This window comes from Rhincodon typus, chromosome 6, assembly GCF_021869965.1.
Source record: "Rhincodon typus isolate 14 chromosome 6, sRhiTyp1.1, whole genome shotgun sequence".
NCBI lineage: Eukaryota > Metazoa > Chordata > Chondrichthyes > Orectolobiformes > Rhincodontidae > Rhincodon > Rhincodon typus.
In genome coordinates, this window is record NC_063337.1 from 32,512,890 (window position 1) to 32,530,889 (window position 18,000).

General features: G+C 41.2%; 1 protein-coding gene across 1 annotated transcript in view; it reads right to left on the bottom strand.

Annotated features, from left to right (window-relative positions):
• Positions 1-14,057: 14,057 nt before the first annotated feature.
• The window catches only part of LOC109927632 (proteasome maturation protein), an 18,938-nt gene continuing 14,995 nt past the window's right edge, over positions 14,058-18,000 (bottom strand). Inside the window, exons 4-6 of the mRNA XM_020527623.2 lie at positions 17,566-17,667; positions 15,617-15,710; positions 14,058-15,310 (exon numbers count right to left, since the gene is read on the bottom strand). Coding sequence (XP_020383212.1) covers positions 15,243-15,310; positions 15,617-15,710; positions 17,566-17,667 — 264 coding nt within the window. The 3' untranslated portion in view covers positions 14,058-15,242. The remainder of the gene's footprint in view (positions 15,311-15,616; positions 15,711-17,565; positions 17,668-18,000) is intronic.

An 18,000-nucleotide genomic window follows, 5' to 3' on the forward strand; every position in this document is an offset into this window, starting at 1 on the left:
GCATCTAACTGAGGAGGGCAGACCTGGGCAAGACACTCAGCAAATCTAGGCCTTCTAGCCAGAAATGACCCCAATGTCACCTGAACAAATGCCAAGGCCAACAGACTCCAGTACAAAGCTCATTCTTCCACCCAAGCTGCAGACAGTAGCAGTGAATCTATCATAGTGACAGAGACTGCACAGAGCCCATAGTGACAGAGATTTCACTGAGGCCATAGTGAGAGAGATTGTACTGAGACCATAGTGAGAGGGTGAGCATAGTGACAGGGATTGCATCGAGCATAGTGAGAGGGATTGCAGTGAGCATCGTGAGAGAGATTGCGCTGTGCAGACTGAGAGGGAATGCACTGAGCAGACTGAGAGGGATTGCACTGAGCAGAATGAGAGGGAATGCACTGAGCAGACTGAGAGGGAATGCACTGAGCAGACTGAGAGACAGCCCGCACTGAGCAGACTGAGAGGGAATGCACTGAGCAGACTGAGAGACAGACTTGAGTGAGCATAGTGAGTGAGCTTGCACTGAGCATTGTGAGAGGGATGGAAGTCAGAAGATCTTATGAAGGCACGTTGCACGTTCTGAAGAAGGGTCCAGACCCGAAATGTCAGCTTTCCTGCTCCTCTGATGCTGCTTGACCTGCTGTGTTCATCCAGCTCTACACCTGGTTATCTGCTGTATTTGCAGTTGTGATTGCTGGTCTCAGAGGATGCCAGTCTCAGCATCATCAGAATATTTGATATCAGTGAAAGATGACATCCTGCAAATCATTTGCCTTGAATGAGATTCTCAAAGAAATCCTGCTTGCTTTGAATAGGCCAATGCTGCTGCACTGTAGGATGCTGTTCCTTTTGAAGAGTGATCTCATGTTCTTAGTTGCCACAATGTGATGGCTCTCACCGACCCCATCATCCATCCCCTCACCTTGGTGCATAGGCTCCAGATGCCTGGAGCACAGATTCCAAGGATTATGCAGTGTGCCCTGTCTGGACTGTATTGGTACAGAGCCCCGGACATGGCCTGCATGGAAATGACCTGATATGGAGAGGCCAATCAATGGCCCACACGGCCCCAGTGAAAGAAGGTGGTGCTTTGCAGCCATATTAAACACTATAACATTGTGTTCTGACCAACATCTCTGGACAGAGTATAGCGGCACTGCCACTCTCACGTTTGTACAGCATTGTGAAAGATGGGAACTAGTGGCTCTGCTGCATTTTGACCGCATCATGAGGACACCTATGGCTGAAAGATCTGGAGTAGGGGATGGCTCCACATCTGCTGGAGGTTGGTGCTGGTCCTGGCTTTCATGCACATGTGTTCCTTATTCATTTGTGTAGCTCACTAGGTTGGCACTCCATCCTCACCTTCAACATTTGCGCTGTCCCCATCGATACACAGTGTTAGCAATCTGGACCATCTCCAAGATGTACTGGAGTGATCCACCATGGTTCATTGACTACATCCTTTCAAACCCATAACCTCCATGACCTTGAAGGGCTAGGGTGTAAGATGCTTGGGGACACCACCACCTGGAAGTTGTGTTCCAAGTCTCACATAATCCTGACCTGGAACTATATCATCAGTCCTTCATTGTTACTGGGTTGGAATCCTGGAATTCTCTTCCTAACAGCACTGAGGGTCTCACTACATTCCAAGGATTCCTAGCCTCTGACCTGTCCTCTAACCACAATAAAATGGCAGCACCAAATTAGCTGTATTCTAACTTTGAGACCTTGCCAGCTTCACTGTCAACAACAGATTGGCCTCCTTGTTCTCCAGCAATCTGAAGGGTTCTTCCTTAGCAGTGGTGAGCACCTTCATCATCAGACATCCTTCTGCCCGTCTTCACCCTTTGTTTCAGGTTATTGGTTTGCCTCTCCTGTAAGAGAAAGTGGAGATTCAGTGACTTAACAAATGCCAACTGACCCCCTTGTCTGCACACAGCTCCATCTCATATATCAATCTGTCAATGTGTCACGTTGTATGCAATTATTCATCAAGACAAATTGTCACATGCATTGTCATGAACTGCCATGTGGTTCTGAAGTTGAGCACACATTCACACATTGTAGTCTAGCTGCATACTTGCACAAGTACAAAGTCTTTTTCCCAAATATGAGACAATCCCACGAGAGGCAAAAACCGAAAGAACTGCAGATGCTGTAATCAGAAACAAAAACAGAAATTGCTGGAAAAGTTTAGCAGGTCTGGCAGCATCTGTGGAAAGGAATCAGTTTCAGGTTGAGTGACCCTTCCTCAGAAGTTCCTGAACGGTTAACTCTGATTTCTCTCCACGGATACTGCCAGGCCTGCTGAGCTTTTCCAGTAATTTCTGCTTCTGTTGCTTGTGAGAGACAATTTGACATTTACCTGGGTGGATTAGAGGAAATCATTTATCTTTTTCCTTCAAATGCACCATGATCTTCATGGCTGACTTTTCTCTGCAATCTTTGTCCTGAGTGCCTTTGTGAAGTTGGAAGTTCTCCTGTTGCCTTGTTCAGGAATAGTACCTGAGTTTGAGTTTAAGTTTGATTTATTGTTGTACGTACCGAGATAGAGTGAAAAGTGCTGTTTTGCGTGCTATACAGGCAGATTGTACCATACAAAGTGCATCAGGGTAGCAGAACAGAGTGTGCAATACAGTGTTACAGCCGCACAGAAGGAGAGAGATCAGAATTAACATTTGAGAGGTTCATTCAAAAGGCTGATAACAGAAGTGTAGAAGCTGTTCTTGAATCTGTTCTTACATGTATTCAAACTTTCATACCTTCTGCCTGACAGAAGAGGGTGTAAGAGTATAACCAGTGCGGGTGTAGCTGAAGTCAATGGTTGGAAGGCTGACTTGCATGATGGACTGGGCTGTGTTCACGACTCTCTGTGGTTTCTTGCGGTCTTTGGAATAGCAGTTGCTAAACTGTGCTGTGATGCATCCAGATGGAATGCTTTCTATGGCGCATCTATAAAAATTTTTAAGAGTTTTTGTGGACATGCCAAATTTCCTTAGCCTCCTGAGGAAGTAGAGACATTGTTATATTTTTTGACCTCGAGTCAATGTGGGCAGACCAGGACAGATTGTTGGTGATCATCACTCCCAGGAACTTGACTTTATCAACCATCTCCACCTCAGCAATATTGATGCAGATAGGGCTGTGCCCTCCACTCCACTTCCTGAAGTCTATGACCGGCTCCTTCATTTTGCTGACATTGACGGAGAGATCAATGCCGCTAAGCATGCACTCTCTTTCCTGTGTTCTGTCTTGTCATTGTTTGAGATCAACATACAATGGTGGTTTCGTCAACAGATGTGCAAGTGGAGTCGGAGCAGAATTTGGCCACACAGTTGTAAGTGTATAATGAGTATAGTAGGGGGCTGAGTACGCAGCCTTGCGGGGCACTGGTGTTAAGGATTATGGTGGAGAAGGTGTTGTCACCTGTCTTTTCTGATTGTGTTCAATAGGTCGGGAAGTCAAGGATCCACTTACTGAGGGAGTGAGACCTAAGTCTTGGAGTATAGAGATGAGTTTGTTTGAAATTATGGTGTTGGAGGCAGAGCTGTAGTCAATAAGTAGGAGCCTGACATAGGTATTCTTGTTCCAGGGATGAGTGTCGGGCCAGTGAGATAGCATCCGCCATGACTCCGCCGTCTCCATAGTGACAAGGAAAGGGTTTTGAAGTAATGATGGTGATGGGTGTTTGGAATAACTGGGGAAATGTTTGAGATCAGAGGAATTTGAAGGGACAAATGAACAAATGTCTCAGAATTCAAACAAAATGGAGGTGGACTAGAAAGTTGGGGCTTTGATGTAGAACACCTGACATGTTCAGATGGTCAGACCACCACCACACATTTCTTATGTTCTATGTGCTGGCCAGCAGCCCTATAAATTGTCATGTGAATCATGTAGACACCAGCTCCCAGTATGAAAACAAGAGTGATTCCCTCATTCAGTTTGGCCACCATGAACAGCATGCCTCAGATTAAATTCCGAGTTTGTTGAATATAATTTGGCTGCTGTTGTTCCTACGTTACAACAATGACTACAATTCAAAGGTACTTAATTTGCTGTAAACCACTTTAAGGTATCGAGTGGTTGTGAGAAATATAACAATGCAGATATTTTGTGTTACAGAGTTTTGGAGATGGCCTGGAGTCAGAAGGGTCAATGGTAGATTTTTGCAAAATGGCTGGTGACAGCAGATTGGAAATGGAAGGAAAACAGCCCCTTTCTGTAATTAAAGACATTTTACTGTAAAATGAACTTCAAATATACAAACTGTTGCTGATAGTCCAGTTTGAAGCCCAAGGCCACGCAAAGACACAATATTCTGAATTTTGCTCTACCTTATACTTTGGGAACTACTATGAGTAAAAGATTTGCATTTAGGTAGCAGCTTTTGGAAGTACTTTGCCAATACAATACTTTTGGGATGATAGTTCACACTATATTTTAAGAAGACCAGCGTTTAATTTGTACACTGCAAATTCCACAAACTGTTTCTGTGACGTTGGCTGGAGAAGAAATATTGGTCAGGATACTAAGGAAAATGTCCCTGCTCTTCAAAATAATGCCACAGGATCATTTAAATGCAACTATGAAGACAGCCTGGGCTTCATTTTAACATCTCATTTGCAAAGAATACAGTACAATGTTCCAAAATAAGGCCAAGGATGCCAAGAATCTTATCCACAAGTGAACAGCGAGGGAGAAGGGTGGAGACAATCAAACTATTGGCAGATTTCACAGGGTTAACATTGGGAGGAATGAGAAATAAAGGAGATTGGTACAGTTCCCCAGTGGGTTTGCTAAATGGAAAATTCATAAGTTGGATAATGGAGCAGATCGGTGGAGAGAAGACAGACAGGTCAAGGAGGCGGGGATGGAGCCAGTAAAGGTGAGTGTAGGTAGGGAGTTGGGATGGGGATTGGTCAGTGAGGAGGGAGGGAAGACGGATAGGTCAAGGAGGCAGGGATGAGGCTAGTAGGTAGGAAGTGAGGGTGGGGGTTGGTCAGTGAGGTGGGAGGAGCGGATAGGTGGGAGAAAAGACAGACAAGTCAAGGAGGCGGGGATGAGCTGGGCTGGTCTTAGGCTGAGGTCTGGGGTGGGGAGATTTTGAAGCTTGTAAAGTCCACATTGAGACCATTGGGCTGCGGGGTTCCCAGGAGGAATATGAGGTGCTGTTCCTCCAGCCTTTGGGTGGCATCGTTGTGGCACTGGTGGAGACCCAGGATGGACATGTCATCCAAAGAGTGGGAGTGGGAGTTGAAATGGTTCACGACTGGGAGGTGTTGTCGTTTGTCACAAACCGGGCGTAAGTGTTCCACAAAGTGGTCTCCAAGCCTCCGCTTGGTTTCCCCGATGTAGAGGAGGCCACATCGGGAACAGTGGATACAATATACCACATTAGCGGATGTGCAGGTGAACATCTGTTTAATGTGAAAGGTTTTCTTGGGGCCTGGGATGGAGGTGAGGGGGTAAGTGTAGGGGCAGGTGTAGCACCTCGGTTGCAGAGAAAGGTGCCGGGGTGCCGGGGCTAGTGGGGAGTGTGGAGCGGACAACGGAGTCGCGGAGAGAGTGGTCCCTCCGGAAGGCAGATAAGGGTGGGGAGGGAATACATATCCTTGGTTGTGGGCTCATTTGCAGGTGGCGGAAGTGGTGATGAATGATGTGTTGAATCCGGAGGTTGATGGGGTGATACGTGAGGACAAGGGGAAATCCGTCTTTGTTGTTATTGCGGGGAGGAAGTGTGAAAGATGAGGTGCGGGAAATGCAAGGGATGCGGTCGAGGGCATTTTCGACCACTCTGGAGGGGAAATTGCGGTCCTTGAAAAACAAGGACATCTGGGATGTCCAGGAGTGGAATGCCTCATCTTGGGAGCAGATGCAGCGGAGGTGAAGGAATTGGGAATAGGGGATTGCATTCTTGCAGGAAGGTGGGTGAGAGGAGGTGTATTCTAGGTAGCTGTGGGAGTCGTTGGGTTTGAAATGGATATCAGTTTCCAGGTGGTTACCAGAGATGGAGACAGAGAGTCCAGGAAGGAGAGAGAGGTATCAGAGTTGGTCCAGGTGAAATTAAGGTTGGGGTGGAAGGTGTTAGTAAAGTGGATGAACTGTTCGAGCTCCTTGTGGGAGCATGAGGCGGTGCTGATACAGTCATCAATGTAATGGAGGTAGAGGTGGAGGATAGTGCCAGTGTAGCTGCGGAAGGGGGACTGTTCCACGTATCTTACAAAGAGGCAGGTATAACTTGGGCCCATGTGGGTACCCATGGCCACTCCTTTCATCTGTAGGAAGTGGGAGGAGTTGAAGGAGAAGTTGTTAAGGGTAAGGACGAGTTCGGTTAGGCGGATAAGGGTGTCAGTGGAGGGGCACTGGTCGGGCCTGTGGGAAAGGAAGAAGCAGAGGGCTTTTAGGCCATCTGCATGGGAATGCAAGTATATAGGGACTCATTGTCCATGATGAAGATGAGGTGTTGAGGGCCAGAGAATCGGAAGTTTTGGATGAGGTGGAGGGTGTAGGTGGTGTCACGGGCATAGGTGGGGACTTCCTGGACTAGGGGGCAGAAAATGGAGTTGAGATAAGTGGAGATAAGTTCGGTGGGACAGAAGCAGGCGGAGTCAATGGGTCAACCAGTGCAGTCGGGTTTGTGGATTTTGGGAAGGAGATAGAAACGGGCGATGCGGGGTTGGGGAACAATGAGGTTGGAGGCTGTGGGTGGAAGGTCACTTGAGGTGATGAAGTTATGGATGGTCTGGGAGGTGATATTTTGGTGGTCAGGGGTGAGGTCACGATCAAGGGGGCGGTAGGAGGAGGTATCAGAGAGTTGGCGCCTGACCTCGGTGATGTAGAGGTCAGTGCACCATACTATAACTGAGCCTCCCTTGTCGGCAGGTTTTATAGTGATGTTGGGATTGGAGTGGAGGGCTGCATGTTCTGTGGGGGAGAGGTTGGAGTGGGTGAGAGGGGTGGAGAGGTTGAGGCGATTGATGTCACGACGGCAGTTGGAGATGAAGAGGTTGAGGGAGGGTAGGAGGCCTTGGGGTGGTGTCCAGGAGGAGGGGGTGTGTTGGAGGCAGGAGAAGGGGTCAGTAGAGGGAGGTTAGACTCGAAATTAAAGAAATAAGCGCGGAGGTGGAGGAGGCGGAAAAACTGTTCGATGTCCAGGTGTGAGCAGTATTCATTGATGTTCGGGTGGAGGGGGATAAAGGTCAGTCCTCAGTCCAGGTAATCACCAGAGAACTACATCATGTTTATTATTAGAACTATTTATTTCTTCCCAGTTTTACATACACATTTCAATTATTTATATTCATGATTTAATTGTCTTGCTTGAATAATCATTTCTCAGCGGGTGGCTGCATTCACCAACAGAAAATTCTCAGTTTTATGTCCAGTTGTAATCTTAACAACTGTTGTACTTACATAACCACAATGACAGTGTAGAATAAAACCTATTCTGTTTCTACCTAACATTATTTGGCCGGTTGAACTTAGATATGGAAAATGCAGGAACATGAAACACAATATATTGGACAATATTTAGGGCCATTTTCTTCTTTTCCAGACCAAAAGCAAATGGAAGCTAGCATTATTTTGTTCTGGCCCTCATGCATTGTTCAGTCCAGGTAATAGTGGAGGAGGTATGGTAGTAATGACCCAACAATTCATAGGTTTCTTTAAACCAGTTGGTTGGAGCTGAATCACTTCTAATTGTAATAGCACCTTCTTGTGGCCGCTTGTATACATGAATATACCGGAATATATACAGGTCCTGAGGGAAGATGATATCTCACGTCTGCACTACCCTGTCCAGCCTCAACTCCAGGCCCCTGCCCACAAAGCAGGGCACTTATCTCCCTCAGAGATAGTAGGAACTGCAGGTGTTGGAGAATCTGAGATAACATCCAGCTCTACATCTTGTTATCTCACTTATCTCCCTCTATCTGTTATGTCCAGCAAATATCCGCAACCATGCAGGGCAGCTCTGAGCTGATGGAATTATTTGGGTTCACAGCGGGCATTTAAAGATGGCATAGGTGCAAGGGGTTCTGGTCTTTCAGCAGATAACTGGTGTATGCTGAGTTGTTCCAGGAACAACATGTGCCCTAAGGCAGGGATAGAATCGAATGTGAGGGATGCCACAGGAGTGGGGTACATAGCTAATGAGGCTTGTTTGTTAAGATGTGGTGAGAAACCTCACTGAGCCTTGACATAAGAATCCCTCTAATAAACTGAAATAACTTGAGATCATGTCTGACCAACTTGATTGACCTTTTGAAGAGTTAATCAGGTAATAGATGAGGGCAATGCATTCAATGTAGATTACAGGAAGATACAGCAGATTGGTCAGATGGGCCAATAAGTTTCTTTCGGAAATTAAAGATGTTAGAGAGGAGTGGAAATTCATTGGCATTGAGTGTGTGCATAGTGAATGTAGAAAGTATAATTATTAAAAGTTTGTAGATGCCATGAAAATTGGTGGTGTTATTAATAATAATGAGGATAGTTTCAGACTACTGACTGATACTGATCAGCTGGTAAATTGGGCAGAGTAATGGCAGATGGAATTAGTCCTGTTTAGTGCGAGGTGATGCATTTTGGGAGGTCTAATAAGGGAAGGATTTACACAATGAATGGTAAATCTCTTGGGGGGACAGAGGAACAAAGGGACCTTGGAGGACATGACCAAAGATCCCTGGTTAGCACAGGTGGATAGAGTGGGGAAGAAGACATACGGGATGCTTTCCTTCATTAACTGGGTATAGAGTATAGGAGCAAGGAAGAGTTGTTAAAACTGTATAAAACATTGGTTAGGACACAGATGGAATATTGTGTGCCATTTTGCTTGATGCGCTATGGAAAAGATGTAATTGCACTGGAGATGATGCAGAGGAGATTCACTGGGAAATTGCCTTGGATGGAAGGTCTCAGATACGAGGAGAGTATGGATAGGCTGTGTTTCTTTTCCTTGGAGCAGAGGGAGGCTGAGGGAAGATCTGACTGAAAAATACAATATTATGAGGAATAAATAGGTTAGGTCATGAGATTTCCCCATTGCAGACATGTCTAAGATCAGAAGAAATAAGTTTAAGGTGAGGAGTAAGTTTAGCGGAGATCTTAGGAAAAATCTTTTCACCCAGAGGATAGTAGAAATATGGAACATGTTTCCGGAGATGATGGTAGAGGTATGTACTCTCGTTACATTTAAGAAGCACCTGGATGAGCACTTAAATGCCAGGGTATAGTAGGCTATGGAACAAATGCAGATAAAGGGGATTAGTGTAGTCTTGGTTGGCACAAACATGGTGGGCAAAAGGCCCTGATTCTTTGCTGTGTGACTCTATGATTCTAAATGATTTCTTGGAAATTATGTTTGTAGCCACTGTTGAAAAATGGATTTCTGATTTCTTAAGACAAACGTGTCACCTTCACAGAACTAAAGCTAAAAACCCATTTACCTCTACTTCAAAACCCAAATAACAATAATATGTCTGTTTCCGTGCTGTATATCTCTATGACTCTATATTATAAATCTTTACCACAATGGCTCCAATCAGGGGAGGGGTTTCCTCAATCCCATTTTGCCAGGTTTCCTTGAAGCCACATTCAATTAAATGCTATCTTGACGTCAAGGGCACACTACTGTCACCTCACCTCTTACAGGAAATAAGACACTTTCACTATTCAGCTTGCCAACACCTTTCTGATTATGGTTTGAATATTTCCTTGAGCCGGTTGCTTCACAGACCGTGTAAAAATTGCTGTCATTTATTCATTTACAAAATCATGAGGTGCATGGATAGGGTGAATAGACAAGGTCTTTTCTGCAAGGTAGGGGAGTCCAAAACTAGATGGCATAGGTTTAAGGTGAGGGGAAAGATTTAAAGGGACCTAAGGGGTAGCTTTTTCATGCAGAGGGTGGTGCGTGCATGGAACAAGCTGCCAGAGTGGTGGTACAACTACAACATTTAAAAGGCATCTGGATGGGTACTTGAATAGGAAGGGTTTGGAGGGATATGGGCCAAATGCTGGCAAATGGGACTACATCAGTTTAGAATATCTGGTTGGCACAAATGAGTTTGACCAAAGGGTCTGTTTCTGTGCTGTATAACTCCCACTTAGCCACAAAAATAAGATTCACCTCTCCGCTTTTGACAAGTTCCATGCAAAAAACATAAGGTTCCAGAACCTATAATTAAAAAGAAAACCAGAATCTAGCATATATCTTTCAAGTTCCATAAAAAAGAAATGAAAACTAGCGACAAAGAGCAAGATGATGTCAGAAAGGGAAATTGAGGAGTACTTAAAATATTAGGTTACTGATTTTACCCATTACTTCAAACAAACCACAAATATTGGGAACACTTTTTTAAAAAGAATTGGAAAATGGGCATTTGGACATTATTGAATTGCAAAGAACTTAGCATTTGATTCCTTGGGTCAAAAAAGGTGACTTTGGAAAGCTTTGTCCATCAAAGCTTTTAACAGAGAGGTAAGGGTTGAGTTTTGCTGATTTAAAAGACCTGAAAAACCTAATGGATGTAGGATGCCAATGCCCAGCGATAGCTTCTGTACTGATGCATTGGATCTTCCTTTAGTACCTAGAAGTTGTGAACAGCTCCTGGAGATGTTTCAAAGGCCAAGCAGTTCCATCTCTTTGTTAGTAAGTCAGAGCTTGGAGTTGAAAGCAGCATGCTCAATATTTCTCTCAGTGAAATAGTTTGAAAAAAAACCTGATAAAAGTTTCATATATCAGGACATCTATCTGTTTCTCAGCTGAATGTGAAGTTTAGTCTGAAGATTTTCCATCATTTTGCAGCTGTCCACAACAGGTCTCATTGATAAAAATTCAAAGAAACCATTGTCTGAATTTACACTTTAACATACAAGAGTGTTGATTTTTTTCTGTTTGTCAATTTTTTTCACCCATCCTCAGTTGCTCTATATCATTGTCCTGTCTGTATATGAACATGTGCACATATTAGGGAATAGGGATATAGGTTAGTTCATATAGTAGCTTAGGTGCTAACCAGTCTGCCAATTGTTTCAAGAATTAGTTTGTCTGCATTAAATGTGTTATTTTTGAGTTTATTAAAAAAAGTCTAGTGAAAGTCTCTGTTCTAAGTAATAAAGAACAATAAATTGATCTCTTTTGATGACTCAAAAGTACATTTAAACTTTTGGCACGGGTTGTTGAGTAATGTAGCTTGAGTTCCAGTGCACTCTTCCTGACAGAGTCATAACACAATACAGTCAGAAAACTGACTACATAAGACACTGGCAGCCATTCTATTGCTGCCCCAAATTAAACATAGATTAACAGCTCTTTTGGATTTTCAGTGCAAACTTTTGACATGATTTGTTCTACATTAACAACCAGAGGGCAAAGCTTTAGCCAATTGCTTAAAAAAAGAGACAACATAGGAAAAGATTTTCTTATGTGATGGGTGATTAAGTACCAGAATGCACAATTTGAAAGGATGATGGATACAGGTTTAAAGATTAATTTCTTTCAAAGGGGAATAATATAAATATTTAAATGGAGGGAAGTGTGGGAGTATGATTAACTTGATTGCTCTTTAAAAGAGCAAACACAAGCTTAATAAGCCATAATGCCTGCAGCAGACAGGAATTTAACAAGCTCTGTTGGCTGGACAGCTAGTTTGCAACGCATAGTGATAACAACAGTATTGGCTCAACCTCCACACCAGATTATGAAGGACCCTACTTCTGAACCTCTCCAGTCACCTAATGTGTGATGACCCTCAGGTTAAACAACCACCAGTTATCTCTCTCTATTGTCCAGTAGGACTATGGTAACTTTACCTTAATTTCTAAATTACACATACAGACTCGAAAAGTTGCTGTTCTAAGGCACTGATGGCCAACACTAACAGTTTCATTGTCAATTACCATCGATATTCAAGCCATTGTTTAGAAATGTTTTTAAGAATGAAGGCGTCGAATTTTCTTAGAAGTAACTCAGGTGTAGAGACAATATTGACAACTGCAAATATTTCCTTTGGCATCAGTGGAATAAAGCCACAAATGAATTACTCTGTACAGTTCAGACACACACAATAGATATTGTGGTAATTGAGGAAGTACAGCACCAAGTCACTGGAATGTAGTCTAGTTTGTTAGAAAGTACAAAGGAAGATTTGAAAAACTGGGAGTGTTCACTAAAAAGTATTTGGTACAGGTTTTTTGAAATTTTAAAGAGTGATAACACGGCATTCAAGTAAGTGAATTATTCAAAACAACAAAAAATTGCATTGAGGCTAGTTAAAATCAAAATGCTGGGGAAACTCAACAGATCTGCTAGCATCCGTGGAGAGAGAAACAGAGTGACGATTGAGTCCAATATGACTCTGCTTTTGAGCTGTTTCTCTTTTCACAGATGATACCAGACCTGCTAAATTTCTCCAGCACTTTTTGTTTTTATTTCAGATCTCTAGCATTTGTAGCACTTCGCTCTAATGAGATTATACAGTGGTTTACACCAAGTCTTGTATTCGCACAACACAACTAACAAAGTAAAACATCCCAAAGCTCTTCACAGGAGTCTTAACAAAGAAAATTCAAAGAGGATATTGGAAAACATGATCAAAAGTTCAGTCAAGGAGGTTGGGTTTTAAGGACTGCTGTTTTAGAAAAAAAGAGGAATCCAAGGAGGAAATTCAGAATTTGGGCTCTGGGTGGTTTATAGTATGGTCACCAATGGCATAACAGTTAAAGTTGATAATGCACAAAGTGCCAGAACTAGAGACGCACAAATATTTTAAAGGGCTGTAGGACTGGAAATGATGGATGGGGTGGGCTGAGTGCATAGAGGATATTGAAAAGGATGAAAATGTTACATTTGAAGCATCGCTTAAATGTCAGCCAAAGTAGGTCAACGATCTCAGGTGGTAGATGAACAAGACTGGGCAGATTTGAAGAGTTTGAACGTCCTCAAGCTTATAAGAGGGGGCAGCATTAGAAGCCAGTAGAAATAAATTGGAATAGTCAAGGCTAGACATTAAAACTGTGGGTTTTATTTACCAGATAGGCTGAGTCAGTGATCATGTTGGGCAATGTTACAGAATTAGATTTGGCAGTTTTAATGAGGGTATTGTGTGTCATCAGAATTCATCTCAGGGTCAAATGTGACTCCAAGGCTGAAAACAATCTGGTTGCCGGGGAGAGAGATGGAGTTTGGTGAGGACTAAGTTCAGTTATGTAGGGAGACTACAGAAACTAGGATAGTTCTTAGAACAAGAAAGATGAAGGGTATAATACAAACAAGAGAACTACAAACAAGATTTTCTGTTTTGGTTGAAACAACAGGTTGATATGAAAAGGACTGTGGATGCAGATTAAGTGACACATTTTCAAAAGCGAACTGGATAAGGCCTTGAAAGGAAAGGAAACTGAAAGACTCTGTGGAAACAGCAGGGAAATTGATTTATTATCTTTCAAAAATTTAGCACAGGCATCTTCTGTGCTGAAAATGGGTTATTGCCATGTTGTCAATTCCAAATAATTAGAACAGTATTCACAATTTGACCTCAAAATTTATGACCTATCTCAACAAGAGTCATTAGATGTCAACAGTTCGTAAAAATGATTTAATAAATTTAACAAGGTTTGAGTACAAATATTAAGTCAATTGTCCTAGGGCACATTTTCACAATTGCTTAAGTTTAAGCCTTTTGGCGTCATTTATTTTCTGCCTTTTTCGTGATCATTTCCTTCAGGTGAAAAATTCAGAAAAATCCTCAGAGCGTACATGCTCTTTAAAATGCTTTTTCAAGCAAAATTTAGTTGAAGTAGATATATGGCCACCATAATGACTGTTATTAGACAGAAGAAATGTAGGTTGTTCTGGAGACCAGCCTATGTGATAGATTATCTATATTTACACTTACAAGTATAATATAATTTATAATAATTTATATGACATTGACATTCTCTCATACTCAACCTTTGCATGAAAGTGGGTGAGCAATTTACTGCTTCATACCATAACTCTTGGTAACAATTAACCACTTAAACTGATAAATTAGCAGACAGTCGAATTCAAACACATTATATCCATTTTTATTGTATGAATTTAAAAAAAGTACAGACCAACTGCATTTCTGCTCATAGTGACAAGACTGCAAACCTAACAAACTTTATCATTTGTGAAATAAACTGAAGGTGTTTATCTTCTGGATGACGCATTTTAATGTTTAATGAAACTAGAGATCAGGGTACATGAGTGTGAAAGAGGAGTAAGCAAAACATATTGCAAAATTTGTAATGCTATTTTAAGTACTCCTTGACTTCCCTTTCTGACATAATTTTTGTCAGCAATCAATTTTCATGTTTTTATGAAACTTGAAAGATTCATGCCAGATTAGTTTGCTTTTTAATTATGGATTCTTCAGCTTTGTTTTTGCATGGAACCTGTCAAAATGTGTGCCTAACTGTAGCAGGTGAGCTTTTAAATATAGACAAATTTTTAAGATGACAACACTCCTTCAATATGACTTAAAGTCTTGTTTACTTGGTATTTCAACCTTTAAGTCATATTGACGGAGTGTTATCTCCTTCGATATGACTTAAAGGTTGAAATACCAAGTAAACCAGTTATGAAATAGCCACAAATCTGGATAAATTAAGTTGCTTAATAATACAACCCTTTGTTGTTCAATAAGTAATAATGTTGCTGTTAAACAAAATGCATAGCCAATGCAGTTTTCAACAAATATTTGCATTATATTTCCCAACCAAAACATTTGACAGTCTGTGTTCTGGTATAAAATCTCTGAAAATCTATAAAAGTGACTGAATGATAACAGTTCAGCCCTAATGGGTATTGAATGCTTTAATGACAAATTTATCTGAAATAACTGACAGCCTTAATTATACATTTTTCACATCTTAGGCATATCACAAATGGCAAGGCATTTTACAGAGTGTGCAAGAGAATTGGGTTGCTATGTTCTTACCACTTATGCAAACAGATGTTAAGTTATCCTTCCAGAATAATTATTTCTGGTAAAACTTAAAGACTTTGCTCGCAGCTCACGTTTGTTTAATTATTAACTTAACATTTGCCCCTTTTTTTTCTGATGTTGAAATCCGCATGTGTTAAATGACTCTTCCTTTGGATCAGTCACTTGCTAGAAGGTTTGTGTTTTTGATGTTCCTCAAATATTCAGAATAGCCTATTCATAGCAACAGGTCTCTTTAAGATATTCATCTATGTCACTGAATTACAGTAAGCCAAGTTTGTACTCTGTCATAAGATGTGGTTCACCCATAACTTCACTCTGGGTTGGGTCTAAAAAGGAAAGGAAATTAAGTGACAGTTCTCACAATATCTTCAAGATTTCACGTTACGATAAAGACAATAAGGATACTTCAACATGAACTGGTTATTGATTAATACTTTCATAACTGAACTTATTAAACTTATTGATATTCAGACATCTGATATATTTTTCTGTTTAATAAATATCTTCATAAATTTACACTAATTATGATTTAATTTTATATAAAGCTGTATATTTTTATTTATTGTACAACTATGCATTTTAGTTACTAATTAAAACAAAAGAACAAACTAAGCCTTAATAAAATCATTTACCATTCAATATGTCTTCAAAGCCAATGTATTCATCATTCCCTTGAAGAGTTTCAAGTGCAATATTTGAGCTTACGAGGAAAGGCAAACGCTGCGTCTAATTGAAAACAGAGTTACATATGGTTGACGACTGGAAAAGCATTTTGAGATAACCGTTAACTATCCAAAATAAGGCTAAAAAACAAGCATATGATTTTGTCTTAACCATACTGCTTAAAATACCTGACGGTATTTTTTATGCAATCACCTTCTAATCCAACCAATTATTTAAGCAAATAAGCCATTTTTTGCAAGGTGATGTCCTCTAATTGGGAATGAAATGTATGACCAGTTTATTTCCTGTTTTGATGCTAATATATTGGTCAGGATTAAGAAAACTCTCTCTCAAAGAATCCCTACAGGGCGGAGAAAGGCCATTCAGCCCATCAAGTCTGCATCAACCCTCTGAAGAGCATCCCACCCAGATTCAGCCCCTCACCCAATCCCTGTAACCCTGCATTTTTCCATGGCTAATTTACCTAGCCTGGACACTACAGGGCAATTTAGCATGGCCAATACACCCAACCTGCACACCTTTGAACTACAGGAGAAAACTGGAACACCTAGAAACTCTCACAGACACAGGGAGTATGTGCAAACTGCACAGAATCATGCAAGGCTGGAACTGAAGCCGGGTCCCTGATGTTGTGAGACAGCAGTACTAACCACTAAACCACCATGCCGCTGTTTCCTTTAGAACATGTCTGAATAACGCTGTTTATAAAGATCCAATAGCACTAAGGGCTTTTGTATAATGTTTCACCAAAAGAATAATATTTCTAAAGCACAGCATGTTCACAGTAGCTCAATGTGCTCAAGTATGAATCTTGTATCCACAAGTTATGATTAACAGCTTAGTCCAGCACTCTCACCACAAGGAGTTGGAAGGGCCTTTCTGATTATTTACTTAATGAATAAACTTCTCTTGACATCATCACATAACATGTACATATTATTTGCAAAGTCCTCTCTGTTGGATGACTCAAAATTATTCTCTAGTTTGCAAACATTATCTAAATTACTTACATCATAGGCATAGCAAGCCTAGTGGCCATGGTAGCAGAGCTTGCAAGTTCGTAACTTACGACAGCAAGCTGACTTCTCAGAGGTAGTGATACAGAACAAACAAGTGAGTAGGTCACAAACTAAATTCAGAAAATCTGGCAATGTGCAGAAGAGCACCAAAAATCTCAACTGGCTCATGAAGGGATCCCTATTCAGTCTGAAGTGATACAAACCTAGCTCCAAACTAAATGGTTGATTCAATAGTCAGAAGACACCTCAGAACAGGATCCCCAGGTTCCCTGCCCCGCATACTTTCTGAGAACCATTTAATTTAACAGCAATTGAAACCTGAACTGAAGTCAATGGAGCAGTGTCCCATTCAAATATCCACAGTGTCAAAAAGAAAATAGCAACCCCTAACACTTACTACATTCTCTAGAGAAAAACTGCTTAGAGCCAGCTGAGAATGCAAGCAATGTATCAAATGCACACTATTCTTAAACATACAAAAATCTGTAGTCTTCTACAGAATAATATACACACACGACTACTTAAGTCAGTTTTTGGTGACTCAATTTCTGTCTTGTGATTATCTTTCATTTCTCTCATTATGCTTTCCATTGTCTTGTTAATATTACTTCAATCATGTAACCATATTCTATTTTCCTTGTAGAGAAACATAAGCTAGTAAAAACCTTATCTATAGCTGGCATTACTAATTAGCTATGTATGTGCAAATTCTGAATTCAACTGCAGCTGAATTTGCACACACATAGCAAGCCTTCAATGTTCCTGCTTTCAGGAAGAGCATCAGTACTAGCCTATCCATGCACTATTCCCGTAAACTAATAAAATACCCAAAATGCAATTATTTTTAATAGAGGAAGTGATCAAACAGACCAGCTTACCTGTTTTACTGCTTTGTATTCCATTTGCAACTTTAGTGGAGCATGTAGTCCTTGAATATTTCTCAATGTAGCAAAATTCATTTTGTCCTGATTGAGCTGAAACTGAATACAAAAAATACATTAATTTTTATTAAACTACGGTGAAATCAAAATTTCCTGAATTTAACCTAATCTTTTTTATTTTCTATGTCTTTTTTCTGATGCCTTCAACAAGCTATTCATGCTCAACTAGATTTTTTAAGTCATAAAACATACATACATAACATCCTCCACTGCAAACGGGCAATATAGACGAGGTACAACATTTGAATTACTTGAAGTTAGAAAGTAAGGGAAAAACTGATTCAAAGATAGTAGGAACTGCACATGCTAGAGAATCTGGGATAACAAGGTGTAGAGCTGGATGAACACAGCAGGCCAAGCAGCATCAGAGGA